Here is a 17202-nt window from a genome sequence, read left to right as displayed (position 1 = left end):
CCCTATATCTTTCTCAGTGAGTTCATAAATGGAGAATAAAAAGAGCTATTGATTTTTTTGTATGTTGATTTTGTATCCTGCTACTTTGCTAAATTTGTTTATCAGCTTTCAAAGTCTTCTGGAGGAACTTTTAGGGTCTTCTAAGTTTAGGATTATATGATCTGAAAATAGGGCTAATTTGACTTCTTTCCTGTTCAGCTCTCATTTGTTTCCTTCTCTTGCCAATTGTTCTGGCTAATATTTCAAGCACTATATTGAAGAGGAGTGGTGAAGGCAGACCTCTTTGTCTTGGTCCTGATTTTGGAGGAAATTCTTTCAGTTTTTTTCCCCATTTAGTATGATGTTGGCTATGGGTTTTTCCTATATAGATTTTAGTATGTTGACATAAGACCCTTCTATATCTGGTGCCTTCAGGGCTTTTGTCATGAAGGGATGTTGACTTTTGTTGATGGCTTTTCTGCATCTACTTAGATGATTATGCAATTTTTACCTTGATTTTTAAAAATAATTTCCTTGGTAGTTTACACTTTGCTACTGTTACATTGCAGAGCCAATAAATGAAGGCAGAAGGTGGTGGTTATTCTAATTGTTTCCTCTAGGACAATTTCACTACAGTGACAGGCTAAGGTTCTAAAAAAAACACTATTGACTCTTCATTTTGTCCTCTTATACTAAACAATGATGGGTTCACCACTGGAAGATGTATTTAGTTGCAGAAAAAAATTGAAAGGCCTTTATATTTTGAATTTAGAATCATGGCTAAAGACGCCTTTCAGTGTTGTTTCTCCCAGGGGAGCAGTGGGTACAGATATGAGTCACTATTTCTCTTTATACACTCTTGTCCATAACCTATTAGTACAGACTAGTCTAGAAACAGTATTTAAAGAGCCTTCTCTTGAGAAAGAGAGTTTGAGAACAAGGAGACTTTGTCAAATCCCAGACATCACATATGAGTAATAAATATTTAGATTGTCTTCCTACATGTTGCAAGGTGATTTTCAAATTCATTAATCATTCTATCAACTCAGTGAGAAAACTCTGTACTGAAGAAATAATAACAACTTACTAAGTAATCACTATGTTCCAAGAACTGTCTTAAATCCTTTGTGTATACTATCTTTTATTCCTCATAGCAATATATGAGATTAATACTAATATTATTCACCACTTTATAGATGAGGGAAAACAAAGAAGTAATCCAAGTTGCTTGGATGCCATACAGGTAGAGAAAGCTGGAACCAAGATTTATGGTTTGGTGATGCCAGAACTTGAACCAGGAGTTGGAATGGATGACACACAGTCTCAAGCAGGCATTCAGATTCAGGGTATCTCTATTCTGAATTCTGAGCTTATAAGTAATTTGTCTTTCTTTTGATGAATAATAAAGTTTGCAGGCAAAATTTAGGGAATATCCATAGAGGGTATATTCAGATGGTGTTAATGACTAGAGATTAGTCAGTCTCTGCAGGGATTTGTAATAAGCTAGTTAATAAAATAGATATTTAACATTTATTGAATTATTACTATGTTCCAGGGTAAGTTATTTACTTGCATAAATTTTCTGAAAAAAATAAAATAACTGAAAAATAAATTTACTTGTGTAAAATAGTCTGAAAATAACTCTATGAAATACCTACTACTATTATCACCTTTTGTTTTTAATAGAAGAAGCTCCTGCTACAAAAAAGTGGGTGATTTTCCCAAGGCCAGTTAGCATTCAATGGCATAGATCAGATTTGAATCCAGATAATTTTATTCCAGAGCTTCTGTTCTTAACCATTTTGCTATGCAATTTCTCTAAGTAAATAGATTCTTGAAATATGGTAAGAACAAAGCAGTCACATCAAGAAAGTGGTTAGATATAAAACAGGATTATTGTGTTTGTGTGTGGGGCTAGGAGTCACTCCTTTGGAAGAGAAGTTTCAGACTCTCATCCACAGAAAGAAACGTGATGTGGCTAGAGGAGGGGGCTCCCTTGAACATATGAAACAGCCTGAGACAAATATGTGAATAGGGGAAGAAAAGTTAGAAGGCTTTTATCTTCTTTTCAACAGAACATGGGAACAGACTAAAACATTGTGCTATGCATGTAGAAGCTGGGCTGTGGTCTTGGTATGAGAGGAACTGTGTTCTGAGAGGGTCTGAAGCTGTATCCCAGCTGTAAAAAGGGACAGTTTGAATATGCAGTTTTAGAAAATGAGTTTGACAAACTTCATTGGCAGATACAGAGGTTGAATTGACAGTACATTAACAGATTCCAGTGGAAGTATTTTGAGTGGCATCCAGACCTAGGTTCATTCAGCCTTTTCCTCATAGGAACACAAATATTTCCCCACATATTTTTCTACAGTTTTCCTGTGCAGTGTTCTACCACCAAACACAGGGTTTTATATTTGAACCTTCCCCTGGAAAGGAAGAGCCCCAGTTCCAGTCAGTGATACAGGGCTGACAGTGTTCTTCCAAGCATGGGAATCTTCTGGTTTATACCCTTGATGGACCTCAGAGCTCCCTTATTCCCTTGTTCACATGTATTCTCCTCTTGATCATGAAAGCACTGTTAATGTCCTTGAGAGCCTATGGCAATTTGCAACTTTTGATCATCCAATTTATCAAAACTAATTCCATGTTTTTAGTGAGATGATTATGAAATTGAAATGTTAAAGCTATTTTTAAATGAAAAGTAAAAATTTTACTCTCACATCAAAAACAAACCAATACTGCCTACTGTTCCTACTCTCCATATGAGAGTCAAAGGTTGATATGCAGGTCCATTTTCACTTTCAAGGTAACCTGTGGCTTCTCTTCCCAAGTCCTCACACAGGAATGCAGGAATACCAGGATGATGTGCCTAAGATCCCAACAGCCTGTATTACTGTGGAAGATGCAGAAATGATGTCTAGAATGGCTTCTCATGGGAACAAAATTGTCATTCATCTGAGGATGGGAGCAAAGACCTACCCAGATACTGATTCCTTCAACACTATAGCAGAGATCACGGGGAGCAAGTATCCAGAGCAGGTATGTGAAGGAACGGGATTGGGTTGTCTGGGAATAGGGTGTTCTGGTCAAGTTTGCACTTTTAGAGATTACCTAGGAGAGAGAGACCGTGTTTGTGGAAATGGTCCTCATAGACTTATTAAAGGCTGAAAATCTCTATCTATCTATCTATCTATCTATCTATCTAATCTAGCCATCCATCTACCTATCTATATTCCCATTAAAAATTTTGTTACATTGGAGAAGGACAGGACAAATTGAAAGAATGAGATCCATACTGTATAATTCAACCTCTGAACCACTCAGAGTGGGATTTGTATATATGTGTTATATTTATTCCATTTTAGGCCAGATAGGCCCTTGAGATCATATCAATAATTAATACTTATTATGTTCATTCTGTGAATTATCTTGTTTAATCTTTCAAAGCTCAATTAAATAGAATGTATTTTATTCATTTTATAGGCAAGGAAACTTATCTAGAGAAAAACTCACTGGCCTAGATCCACACAGGTAGTAAGTGGCTGAGAAAAAACTCAAATCCAGGACATTGTACGTATGAAAACAGAGTTTAGCCCATAGTTTATGTATGGTTTCCAGTCTTTATTTTTTTAAGTAGTCTTAGAGGTATATCTAATCTCTATACTAACTGAATACTAAATACCTTACTTAGGCAAGGTGCAAGTCTCTGAGTTTTAGAGAATTTATCTGTAAAAATCAAATAGGTGTATGGAACTAACAGGATTACTATGAAGACTAGACAGATAGAGTACATCAGAAAGGCTAGTCCAGTGTTTGTGCCTCACAGGGGCTCACTGAATTTGAGTTTACTTCATGTGACATCAAATGTGCATAAAACAGTTTTCACAAGTTATCTGGTTCAAAAATCTTCTTTAGTAGTAACTGAAGTTCTATAAATAGAATTAAAAAAGTTATTTGGAGGATTTTTGCTTCTATTTTGATGGTGAAGAAAGAGTTAACGCTGGTGTTTGGTGATGGAGGAGCTGGCCTTCTCCACAGGTCTGGATGGAGCATTGCTGTGTTGCAGTAGAGATTATCTTTCTGTTTAACCCATTTCGTCCCTTCTCAAGTCACCTGCTTCTAGGACCTAGGGTTCTTCAACCATGGGGATAAGACCACAGGGATGACGGAAAAGCAGATTTTAGTTGGCCATAGGGAGTCAAATAGCTGTAAGAAACTATAGTTTCAGCTGGGTGCAGTGTGCACACCTGTATCCCAGCTGCTCTAGAGGCTGAGACAGGAGGATCACTAGTTCAAAGCCAGCCTCAGCAAAAGTGAGGTGCTAAGCAACTCAGTGAGACCTTGTCTCTAAATAAAATACAAAATAGGGCTGGGATGTGGCTCAGTGGTTGAGTGCCCCTGAGTTCAATCCCTGGTACCCACCCCCCACAAAAACTATGGTCTCAAATGTTGAGAAGGAACAGGCTGAGCTTCTTGTCCCTTCAGGAAACTAGTAACAGCAGAAGAACTGGGAGACTATTCCAGGTACAGAACAGTTAGACTCAAAGTGTAATCCTTACCATATCCCCCAACTCTGGTTAATAGCTCCAACATAAAGTTTTGCCCTCTTTAGATTAGGGGTTTAGGATTATTTATCATTAGCTGTCTGGGTGAGTGAGCTGATTCTGTCCCCAAAGATGAGTGGTAGGTGGGTAGCAGGGTCAGTGTAAGTTATTGGGACCTTCAGACTAGAGCAGTCAGGGGTGTCAGGGTTTGAGGCTAAAGCATTTAGGCAAAGGAGTTCTTGAGAGCCATATGCAGTGGTAGTGTTGGCTCTGACGGTGTCCTGAATGCCACTAACATCTTCCAGCTGGGATGACTTGAACCTATTCCTCAACCCAGCTCAATTTGCTCTTTTTAGTTTTTAAGACCAGTTTTATATATAAGTGAAACCATATATTTGATATCTGACTTCTTTCACTCAGCATAATGCTTTTGAGATTTATCCCTACTATTCTGTCTGTTGTTTCTTTCTGTAAATTGATGAGTAATATTTCATTGTATGGTTGTACTGCAAATCGTTTTTTTCATTCTGCAATTGGTACACATGTGGTGGTGTTTAGTTTATGACTCTTCTGAGTAAAATGTCTGTGAATATTCTTTTTTATGTTTTTGTTAATGCATATGTAATAGTGGAGTGTGGTTCGGCATAATCATACATGCATGGAATATAATTTGCTTCATTTAAATCCCCAGTACATCCTCTTTCCCTCCCATTCTCTTCCTCCTTTTCTCTTTTCTCTACTGCTTTTCCTTCTATTTGTTTATTGTGTTTAAATTGATGCTTTGTAGATATGCATAAAGGTAGAATTCGCTGTGATCTATTCATGTATGTACACATAGCATAATTTGATCAATTTCATTCCACAGCTCCTCCCTTTTTGCATCTCGCAGCCTTCACCCTCAATCCTTTTCCTCTACTCTATTGATCTCCCTTCTATATTTAGGCCCCACCCCCACCCTGCCGTGTGCCTTATTTTGCTCTGTCTTCCACATGTGAGAGTATTCAACCCTTGACTTTTTGAATTGGGCTTATTTCACTTAGCATGATTTCTGCAGTTCCATTCATTTATCAGCAAATGACATAATTTCATCCTTCTTTAAGTCTGAATGAAATTCCATTGTGCATATAAACCACATTTTCTTAATCCATTAATCTGTTGACCAGCACCTGGACTGTTTTCATAACTTGGCTATTGTAAATTGCACTGCTATAAACATTGATGTGCATGTAGCACTGTAGTATACCGATTCTAGTTCTTCTGGATAGATACCAGAGTGGGATAGCTGGGTCACATGGCAGTTCCATGCCTAGCCTTTTGAAGTATCTCCACACTGCATTGCAAAGTGTGGAATTTGCAGTCCCACCATCAATGTATGAATGTACCCCCCCATATCCTTGCCAGTATTTACTGTTTGTATTCTTGATGATTGCCATTCTAAAGAGAGAGATGAAATCAATTCTATTTCATTTCATCAGTCTTTATATCTGTTTTGGTGCCAATACCATGCTATTTTTGTTACTATGGCTCTATAGTATAATTTGAGATCAGGTGTCGGGATGTCGCCAGCATTGTTCTTCTTGCTCAGCATCGTTTTGGTTATTCTGGGTCTTTCATTCTTCCATGTGAATTTTGGGATTTTTTCTAGGTTTGTAAAGAATGTCATTACTATTTTGATGGCAGTTTCATTGAATCTGTATATTGCTTTTGATAAAATGGTCATTTTGATACTATTAATTCTGCCTAGATCTAAGAACATGGGAGGTACTTCTATCCAAGGTCTTTGATGTCTTTCTTCAATGATCTGTAGTTTTCATTGTAGAGTTTCTCTATAGAGGTCTTTCACCTCCTGGGTTAGATTTAGTCCAAGTATTTTATTTTATTGAGGCTATTGTCAATGGGATAGTTTTCCTGAGTTCTTTTTAGCATGTTCATTATTGAAATATTCTTGTTCAAGTCTTTCTGTAGACTTTCACTTTTATTTCTCTTGGGTAAATTCCTAGGAGTAGAGTTGCTGGGTTAATCTAAATTTTAAGATTCTGGTCTCTGTCAAGAGCTTCACTCTGTATTCTTTAGGAGTAGCACCTTCTCCCGGTGGGTAGATGAATGATTTCAGAGTGATCTCAGGACTCAGGATTAAATTTTCAACTCTATCATTATGTTCACTAGCATCCTAAGAATTGGTCATAATACTTTGTTCCCAAGATATAAAAGGTATACTATCAAAAGTTCTCCCACAGGACTGGGGATGTGGCTCAAGCGGTAGCGCGCTCGCCTGGCATGTGCGGGGCACTGGGTTCGATTCTCAGCACCACATAAAAATAAAATAAATATGTTGTGTTCATTGAAAAACTAAAAAACTCTCTCTATCTCTCTCTCTCTCTCTCTCTCTCTCTCTCTCTCTCTCTCTCAAAAAAAAAAAAAAAAGGTCTCCTACAGGAAAAAAAAACCACATTTAAACATTGCTGGTGGGACTGCAAATTGGTGCAGCCAATTTTCAAAGCAGTATGGAGATTCCTTGGAAAACTGGGGATGGAACCACCATTTGACCCAGTTATCCCACTCCTTGGTTTATACCCAGAGGACTTTAAAACAGCATACTACAGGGATACAGTCACATCATTGTTTATAGCAGCACAATTCACAATAGCTAAATTGTGGTACCAACCCAGATCCCCTTCAGTAGATCAATGGATAGGTAAACTTTGGTTTATATACACAATGGAACATTACTCAGCATTAAAAGACAAAAAAATCGGCATTAGCAGGTAAATGGATGGAGTTGGAGAATATAATGCTAATTGAAGTTAGCCAATCCCCCAAAACCAAAGGCTGAATCTTTTCTTTAATATGAGGATGCTGATTCAAAATGGTGATAGTGGGCAGGGGAGCATGGGAAGAATGGAGGAACTTTAGATAGGGCAAAGGGGAGGGAGGAGAAAGGAGGGGGCAAGGGGATAGGAATGATGGTGGAATGAGTTAGACATCATTACCCCAAGTACATGTATGAAGACATGAATAGTGTGAAAATAGTTTGTGTACAACCAGTGACTTGAAAAATTGTGCTTTATATGTGCAATATGAAATGAAATGCATTCTGCCATCATGTATAACAAATTAGAATAAATAAATAATTTAATAAAAAAGTTTTCTCACAAAGAAGCCATAACATTATTTCCACAGGAGGAATATAAATGAGTATAGTGAAGTTCAGACTGTGTGGCTGTATTTTGGGGAAAATCTGTCCTATAGCTGATACATAGACTGTGAAGGCAAGTGACAAGCATATCATCCCCCCACTTCAAATGTTAGGTTGGGTTAATGGACTTGAATAAGCACCATCTATCTCATCCCTTGTTAGTGCCACTTCTTCCAGGAAGCCTCCTCTGGTAACTCTCTCCTCACCGCAACACTTTTGAGTCCCTGTTATAGTGTTATTTCCCACTAAAGCTTGCAAATGCTCTGGGAACTGACACTATGTTCATTTATTTTTTTTCTTTTTCTCTAATGCCTACCCCAGGAGTTGGCATAAAGTAGCTTATCAACACATATTTTGTTTTATTAAAGTGAAGAGAATAAGTAAAAATGAAATGGATGGAGGATTTTCTTAATCTTGATCATTTTTAAATCTAGACGTTTTTCCTGCCCTTTTAGAACATTGACTGTCCCTTGGCATATTGGACGTCACCACTGAATGTGCTCAACATGTCTAGAGCTGAGCACACCTACTCCCTCCTGTCTCACCCCTTGCCTTAGTTTCTTGTGTCTGTTAAATGAACCATATCTATCTATGAGCACAGCTACAAAGCTTCAAGCTATTTTTCAATCCCTCCTCCTTATCACTGTCTTACAGTCAAGCATCACATCCTGTTCAATCTGCTTTCAGCATATTTTTTTGGGAAAAAAACAACTGTTCCCACTTTGCCTTTACTGCTGTTATTTCCCTGACAAAGACCCTATTACCCTCCTGAGTTTTCTTCTGATCTCTTTCATATCCCTCCTGTTCTTTGCAATGAAGTTCAAAGGATCTTTAAAACACGGATCTCAATGTGGTATTTCCATTAAGAAGAAGTCGTATGTTTTTGTTCACAAATGAATGGGATATGGGAATGAAGAAAAGAGGAAAGGAAATGTGTGATGAGATCCTAGGCCAACTACAAAATGTTCATTCACAGTTCAATGAGAGAACTCAGTTCTCCCAGACTCTGGCAAACTTTCCTAAAGTCATTAAACTTTATGTGTAATTATCAGTAATGCTGACAGGGACATGATGCTGGTTTTGATAGTTTAGGTTGACTAATTTATCCCTGAAGTATTCTTGTTACTTTGTTCCACAGCAAACTAGAGAGCAGTGCTGCTAAATAACTGAGTAAATTGGTTGCAGTGGAAATTCTCTTTTAAAAAGGAGACAGGAAGCTGAAATTCCCATTATTCTACCTGCAGGTAGGACATGCAGGGTGTCTTGAGGATAGACGAGGGGAGGAAGATGTGCTAACACCCGGCAGTGTCTGAGAGACATTTCAGTGATAACACCCAGCACAGTACCTTATATCTCACTGTGTATGCCCAGAACCTGAATAAAAGTGAGCAGTTTGCATGTAAAGAAGTTTCTGTTTTAGCCTAAAAACCATAGAAAGGTGTAGTAAATATCAGGTCTGGAAAAGTGTTTATATGATTGATGAAGTATTAACACATTCAAAACCCTATTGCATAATCCAGCCATAAGCCTGGGATAAATTACCACAGAATTTTTCAAAATGCCAATAATACAAATACTTTTTTTTTCCTTGGGATTCAATGTGCGAACATAGGAGAACAGGGTTATTATACACATAAATCTTACTCTTTTCCCAAAGAATCCATGGTGGCACATTTTGGCTGCTCTAAGATAAGGATTCTCTCTCACTCTGACTTTATCAGAAACTGGCTTCTCTGTGTATTCATTGTGTTGCAGGATTTATCAGATCTTGGATTCTGGAAACTCTGACATTCACCTATGAACTCCTTTCTCAGATAGCTTTCTCCCTGGGAAATCATCTGTGTTAGTCAGCTTTCCATCACTGTAACAAAATACCCAAGATAACTAACTTATAAAGAGAAAAAAATTTACTTTGGAGGTTCTGGTCTAAGATCAGGCAGATCCATTGCTTTGGACCTCTGGTGGGCATGCTGGATGGCAATTGTGGGGAGCCCTTGGCAGAGCAAACTGCTTGCCTCATGGCCAGAAAGCAAAGGAGAAAAAAGGAAGAGACCAGGGACTTATAGTCCCCCTTAAGTGCAGCCCCCCTGCTATCTAAAGAAGTCTCTGCTAGGTTCTACCTCCTGAAAGTTCCATCACCTCCCAATAGCGCCAACCATGGGAACCAAGCCTTTAACCCATGGGCCTTTCAGGGACATTCACCCTGGTATCTTTGAGGCCAGTCCATGGCTTAGAATGAGTCATAGGGAAAGAATGTAAGGTTTTGATTTTTTTTTAACTTTTGAGATGATATTCCATGGCACTGTGATAGCAATGAACCCCTATTCATTAAGGAACTATTTTGTGTTTGAAAATTCATAGGAAACTTGTTGCCAGCCAGGAATAGGATTTATGTTTTATTAAATCAATAGAGGTGATCCTAAGACCTCTTAGAAAGATAGAGTAGCCATCCTAGTACCAACTCTATGGCTTTCTGGTGAGGAAACTGAAAGAACTTCCGAGAAGTTTTTGTTTAAGGGGGCCATAAATGCATGATAGGAAAACATATGAAGCATTTTGGTTTCCTGACTCCCATTTCTTCCTTTGCCTAAGAAATTCCATTATGCCTGGGTTCTGAATACTGTTTAAATCTGAGGAATGTAGTAGAATTGATTCAGAATATAAGCAGCACCATCCTTACCAAGTTACTACACAAGAGAAATTTATATCTTTCTCTGAGACTTTTTCTCCTGGCTTCTCTTTCCTGGGCACAAAGAGCTCTCATGTATTTTGACTCTTGTTGTCTCCTGAGAGCACCCACCATGGGATTTCACCTGGGAAAAATACCTACCCTTGGTCCACTCCTCCTTCTCATCTTCTCTCAATCAAGCCCTCCATTGGCAATTCCTTTTTGATTCCCTGTCCCTTTAGAAGAGGATCTGATGACTATATCAGTTCTGTGATGTTGATGACTTTATGGCGCCCTTTTCCTCTGTCCCATCCGTGCCCCTCCTGCTCACCAATCAGGCACATCTGTTTAGCAGAAGGTCACAGACAAAGCCACAATACCTCTACCAGTCGCATCATCAAAAAATAACAACAAAAACACTTTTCGTTTTGAAATAATGTTAGATTCACAAGAAGATAAAAAAAATAATGCAGAGAGTTAAGGTATACCCTTTGCCCAAGAGAACATGGTCAGTAATCACATCCTATGGAGTGATAGTACATTAACTAGATGAGGAAACTGGTTAAAAGATAAGTTTCTTATAAAGCCTGGGCTGCCCCAGAGCATCCTCTATGCAGCATCCAGTACAGGGTGGACTCTGCTCTGACCTTAGCGCTCAGTCCTTTCCAGGGTTAGTTTCTGATGCTTCCATGATTTTCCTTTCTAACAAATGAACAGGTAATATGAGAAGCAGTTGTCCTCAAACTGACTTGACCCGAGGGCAAATGGATCTGAAGCTAGAGTTTCATTTTACCTGTTGCAGACTTTCTCACTAATAGGGATTCTCTAATGTTGACTCTTGGGGCTGGCCTGTTTCATTTGATCCTCAGAGATTTCCTAGGTCTTATTATGGGATTTTCTTAGGAAATGCAATATTTTTAAAATGTTAATATATTCAAGAATATATTCTGAGAGGACTGTATGGAAAAGAAAAGTGTTTTGGATTTGCAAGGGTGGGGGATTGATAGCATCTAAATGCATTCTGATAAGGCCTTGATGAGGGGAATTGTTTTTATGCACATATTCTTTCTATAACAGTTATTTTCTTGGATTCAAAGAAAACTTTCAGTTTCATTTGTCAGTATTATTTCAAATGCAATGGAGCACTATGAAGACCAGTGGGAAACAGCAACATGAAAGCTCTAGACTTTCAACTGAGCACTCTCTCTCTCTTTGCTGTGGGACAGGGCTACTCAACATGGTTGCTGTTGACTCTCTGGGTCAATGGTTCTGTCCTGAACATCTAGCAGCATCCCCAGTCTATCCCACTGTATCACTGCCCCCACCCTCCTTCTGTGTTTTCAGGTCTTAGTTGTTATTTTTTAAAAAAGTAGTCAGACATAAATTTTATCATGAATGGATATAGGACACTACATGTACTATTAGAGAAGGGTGTTAAAGAAGAGCAGAATTTCATGGAGTAGGAATGTTACTGAGTTTTAATTTTAATTTTGTTTTTAAATACAGTTAGAAACTTTCCTATTAAAAAATTAAACAGGCTCTTCTGAAGCCTGTAATGTTTTAACCTAGTGATATGCATTGGGTGTCTTTAAGAGGGAGTTTTGCAATAGTCTCCCAAATTTTGATCATGGAGCCTTTTTTTCACAGAGTATTTGAACATAAAACATAAATTGAGAAACAGTAGAATAGAGGAATGAGGTCCACAGGGTAGGTTATGTTTTGAATTTTTTCTGCAGTCTTTTTTTTCTTATTATTCATTAATTCAGCAGACATTTATATTATCTGGTACATGTCAGGCACTAGGGTTCAGCAAGTCATTGGATAGGAAGCTCTATGACTAGAAAACAAAGAAGAATTCAAGTCCCGCCTTTTACATTTTGTTGGTAGGTTATTTTGCATTTCTGGATATAGATATTAGCCTTTTTCAGGAAGGGGAGAGTTTATAAAAGGGGAATAAGGTTATAAAAGGAGGGGAGAGTTTTAAAAGCAAGGAGTTGAGAAATAGGATGGCCACCTCAAGACCATGGTGGTGCTGGGATGGGGCTGTGGCTTTATCCTGTAGACAGCTGGAAGTTGCTGAAATGGCTTAGCAGTGGATTTGCCTTTTACTTCATTCTATCTACTGTGATACATTTGAGTGGGCAAAGACAGAAATTCAATCAGGAGGTAATAGCTCTTGAGCTAAGATAGTTGAAGTAGCAATTGGAAAAGAGACAGATTCAGAAAATATTTAGGAAATTAAATTTGTAGGAGTTGCTAAAATTGGATATAGGAGAGAAAAAGAGAGAAACCCCAGTTTGGATGACTGAGACAATTAATTCATTAAATCCACAGGAATTTATTGAGCTCCATTAATACTCTGGTTGTTTTGAATTAAACTCACAGCACTGGGTTTGCATGGTAGACATGGGCCGTTAAATAAGCAACTGCAATAGATGGTTGTAAGTGCCATAATACAACAGGACATGATTTGATGCGGGCTCATTTCAGTAGCAACCACCGGAGGCCAAGGAAGACTTTCTGGAGACATTCAGTTTATTCCTACAGAATGAGTAAAATGAAACCATGCTAATGGTTGTAAGACTGGGATTAGGATGGAGTGTATTCCAAGCAGAGGGAAAAAGTACATATGAAAGGCCAAAGAGTGGTATTATTCTATTTTTAAGGAATGTGATGTAAGTTCCTATATTTTCTGAATCCATTTGATAATAAGCCTTGTCTTCATGGAATTATGCTGTAAAATAACCTGGAGAAAAAGGCATAGCCTATTTCATGTATGTGTGTTTTTTTTAAAATAAATTATTGAAAAGCTCGGCAATCTCCTTGGAAACTGCTTTAACATTGACGCTGTCAAGACCCTTGTTTAAGTAATATACAAAACCTGATTGACCTGGTGGACAAAATCATTCCATACATAATTGAATAGTTAGAGGCTGTGCAGCAAATGCAGCTCTGTCTTTCATCTGAATACATAGTCTGATGATTTGTAAAACCTTCCTAGTGAGTACAGCAGGTTATTCTGCCTGGGTGGGAGCCTTTTTACTAACTTAAGCAGCTGTTTAAACTTTCATAAGCAAAGTAATTATTAAATCTTTCATGAACATATTGGTTGGAACATTTGTTCACATCTTAACCTTGAATCGGAAAGTTTTGAGGGTGGGGTTAAAGGGCTTTAAGCTGGCAAATTCATTCTTTATTTTTTTTTCATTTTTATTATAAACTTTTATGGCTTAGAACCAGCCAACCTAAATCATGGAAGGAAAAATACATGTGTGGCAAGCATGAGACATTTCATTGTTTGTTTTTCAAGTTTCTGAACTGTGCTCATAGCTATGCATGCCTCTGGGCTCATAAAGACAGCAAATGGAAATAGCTTGAACCAGACAGGCTGTTTTAGATAGATAGCCACCCAGGTAGGCAAGACAAACCCTGGTGATTACTCTTTCCTGGAGTCAAGTCATCTTGGTGTGCCAAAATGGGACTTGCAAGTAGGAGGATTTTATTTTTTCATAGGTTTGAACACCTTGCCCCTAGGAATGATGGAACCATTTGATAATAATCACAATCACAAGATGAAGGATACTGTACATTTATAGAGCACTTACTACGTGGAAGGCTTATTTTAGATGCTTCTCTTACATTATCCCCTTTAATCTTTACTACAACCTTCTCAAATAGGTAATGCTATTATCCCCACATAACAGATGAAGAAACCAAGGTTTAGAGGGCAAAGTTCACAAAGCATCTGAGAGGTAGAGCTGGAATGTACACCCAAATCTGACTTATTGCAGAACCTGTATTCTTAACAATTCATCCTCCTGTGCTTCTCAGTTCCCTTCTATGCTATTTTGTAAAATGCTTCCACCTGAAAACTTTCCCTTGTTTTACACTAAATGAAAAGAAGCTGGGACAGCCATGAGCAAACAAATGCTTGTTGAACACTGCATTGTGCAGGACACTGTGTTATGAACCTGGGAAATATTATGGGACAGAGAAAAGAGAAGATAAAGAGTCCTTGCTGGTGGTTGCAAGCTTTGGAACTCAGACTACAGTGCTGAGGCAGGGCTCCTAGTTCTGCATCCTGGCTGGCCCAGTACTAACAGATGCATGTTGCACTTTGTAATCACTGTGCTCTCACCTATATTATCCCTGTTTAATTCTGGCAACAGTGCCAACTATTATAATTCCCACTTGAAAGATGAGGAAGCTGAGTTTCAGAGAAGTTAAATAACTTGATTAAAGTCAGACATATGCCTAATAAGTAGGAGATTTTTTAAAAAGTGTGATTCCTCCTTAACTTGCTATGATCATTGTCCAGAGCCCTGAAACTTTATATAGCATAAGACATAAGCTTTATGGATGCCTGGAAACAAACTGAAAACATTTGCATAAGTAATTATGATAATAATTATGAAATAAAAGAAATGTTTATAGTTTTAAAATATGTCTGCAAATTTTTGATCTCCTTTTGAAAGGTGGAACTGAGTTCCCTTCCCCTAAAAGAGCGCTCTACCTCCTGTCTTAACTTCTCATGAATAAAATGTGGCAGAAGTGGTGTATGAAAGCCAAAATTAGAATGTAAAAACCACTATGACTTAAAAAGGCGATGTGCTCTCTCTTGAATCATTACTCTGGATGAAGCCAGCCGCCATACTGTGAGGATACTCAAGCAACTGTAGATAGGTTCACATGATAAGAACTGAGGCCTTCTGCTGTTAAATATAGTACAAACATTTCAATAAGAAAATCCAGCTGCTCCAGTATGGCCTTTAGAAGGCTATAACCTTGACCCATGTCTTATCCACAACCTTGCCAGAGACCATGAACTGGAACCACTCAGCTATACTATTCCCAGATTCTTGATCCACAAAATCAATATTAGATCATAAATAATATTTGTTTTAAGCTACTAAGTTTTGGGGGAAACTAATGTAGCAATCAAAGAGTACAAGACACACAGAAAAGAATAACTGGGTCTGAGTTGCTACAAAAGTGGAACACTGAAAGATGACAAACACAAGTAAAAACTTAATAAGTGGACAAATAATTTATTGTGAGAAGAGTGTGTGCAAAAAGCATGGAAGGTGTGTCACAGGAAGGTCCATTGATGAAACTGAACAGTACAGGACAGCACAAAATCACACACCTCAAAACACACAGCATTTTGAGTATGGGAATCTTGCTATAAGAAATTCTTGTATCATAATGTAACAACCAAAGTTCTTAAAGTGATTGGGAGTCTACTATGAGTTCATTTTCATATGGACTATTTAAGAAGACAAGAAAGCAATTAAAACATCATTTGAAATATTTCCTTCAAAAATTAAGTCCTCCAAAGTCCCGTATATCCTTAAAGTAGAGTCTAGGCTATCCAGAATGGCACCCTCCCTGTTGATACTTCACTAGACTGTCTGGGTCCAGGTTTTTGAGAACTCTAGCTTAAATGTAGAGCCAAAAGTAACTAATGAAGAACACCTGGACTCTCCCCAGGATTTCACTGCACCAGTTCTGCTACAACAATCAGGTAGAAATTAACATTTTATAACCAATTAAATGTTTTGCTTGGCATCATGCTACCCAACTGAATTTTTCAGAAAGAGAATTGCCCAAATTGACTTGTTATTCTATGCCATACCTCATTCATTGACTGACTATTTATTGAGTGCTATCCATGTGTTACCCACTGTGATAGGCCCATAAACCAAACCTTTATGGTTGCCAAAATCTCTTGGCATCCCAGTTACAGCTCTACTGTTTTTTAGAGTTAATAGCAGTTCCTGATACAACAACCATTCTTATTGTTTAAGTTAGGTCTTTAATATAAAATTAATACCTACTCTTTTGGTAAATAGAGAAAAAATGAAAGTAATCTTTCCTTGGAAATGCATGAACTCAAAGAGTTGCTCTTATCATCTTGATACACTTCCTTCCCCTGTATTTTTTCTATGAATATTTTTTCATAGTTATTATATTTTATAATACTATCAAATTCCAGTTTTACTTAGTATCAGGCCAAAAAATTCTTGAAACAGACTTTTTAATATATTTAAGTTATGGTTATTTTATAATTAACCTGGTATTAGAAGTTGTGATTGTGCATGATTGACATGTAAAAATGATGTCATATCTAAATAAATATGTTACTAGGGAATTCTGAATTTGTCTTTTGAACTGTTTATAGGGTTTGTGATAATTGAGTAATTTTAAATAATAATCAACAGGAAGCTTAGGAAGAGGTTAGCATGGCTTCTGTCCTTGCTAAAAGAGCTGCCTCAGTAAAGTTCTACGATGGCCATTGTGACCATGTTCTGGAGGTGCTGTCATAGTTACACTGCTTGCTAAATTAAGCATGAATGGTTGCATGAAGAACATTATTATTCTGAACACATTATTGACTCTTAATTTAAGGTTAAACTAACTTAATTTAATGTCATGTGAATTTTTAGCAGCAATTATGGGCAGTTAATGCATGTTCTTTCTTAGTCATGCCTCATCTCTTTGCAAAATTACAATATTTCATTCCAAATTTATTCTGACCAGATTTGTAAAAAGCATTTTCTTCTCTTTCTTCAGTGTTTGTATCAAAAGACTTTGGGGCTTATACTGTAAAGCCCCATTGTATATTTTCATATTGAATCTCTAAAAAGCTAATATGGATATGAGGGCATTAGAATCAGTACAAATTAGGGTACTAGCCCAGTCCTATCTTCACCCTTTAGGAATATTGTGTGGATAGTAGAAATGACATCCAAACATCTCCATCTGATCCTTTCCCCTCTTTATCTTGCAAACTACTGCCCAACCAATATCCCTTC

At 37.6% G+C, this 17202-nt stretch overlaps 1 protein-coding gene across 1 annotated transcript in view; it reads left to right on the top strand.

Annotated features, from left to right (window-relative positions):
• Nucleotides 1–17202, top strand: part of Cpq (carboxypeptidase Q) — a 372519-nt gene that overhangs the window by 99868 nt on the left and 255449 nt on the right. Inside the window, exon 3 of the mRNA XM_026383548.2 lies at nucleotides 2811–3018. Coding sequence (XP_026239333.2) covers nucleotides 2811–3018 — 208 coding nt within the window. The remainder of the gene's footprint in view (nucleotides 1–2810; nucleotides 3019–17202) is intronic.

This window comes from Urocitellus parryii, chromosome 7, assembly GCF_045843805.1.
Source record: "Urocitellus parryii isolate mUroPar1 chromosome 7, mUroPar1.hap1, whole genome shotgun sequence".
NCBI classification, from domain to species: Eukaryota; Metazoa; Chordata; class Mammalia; order Rodentia; family Sciuridae; genus Urocitellus; species Urocitellus parryii.
The sequence above is the reverse complement of the archived record's forward strand: the minus strand, read 5'-3'. Positions and strand labels throughout refer to the sequence as shown.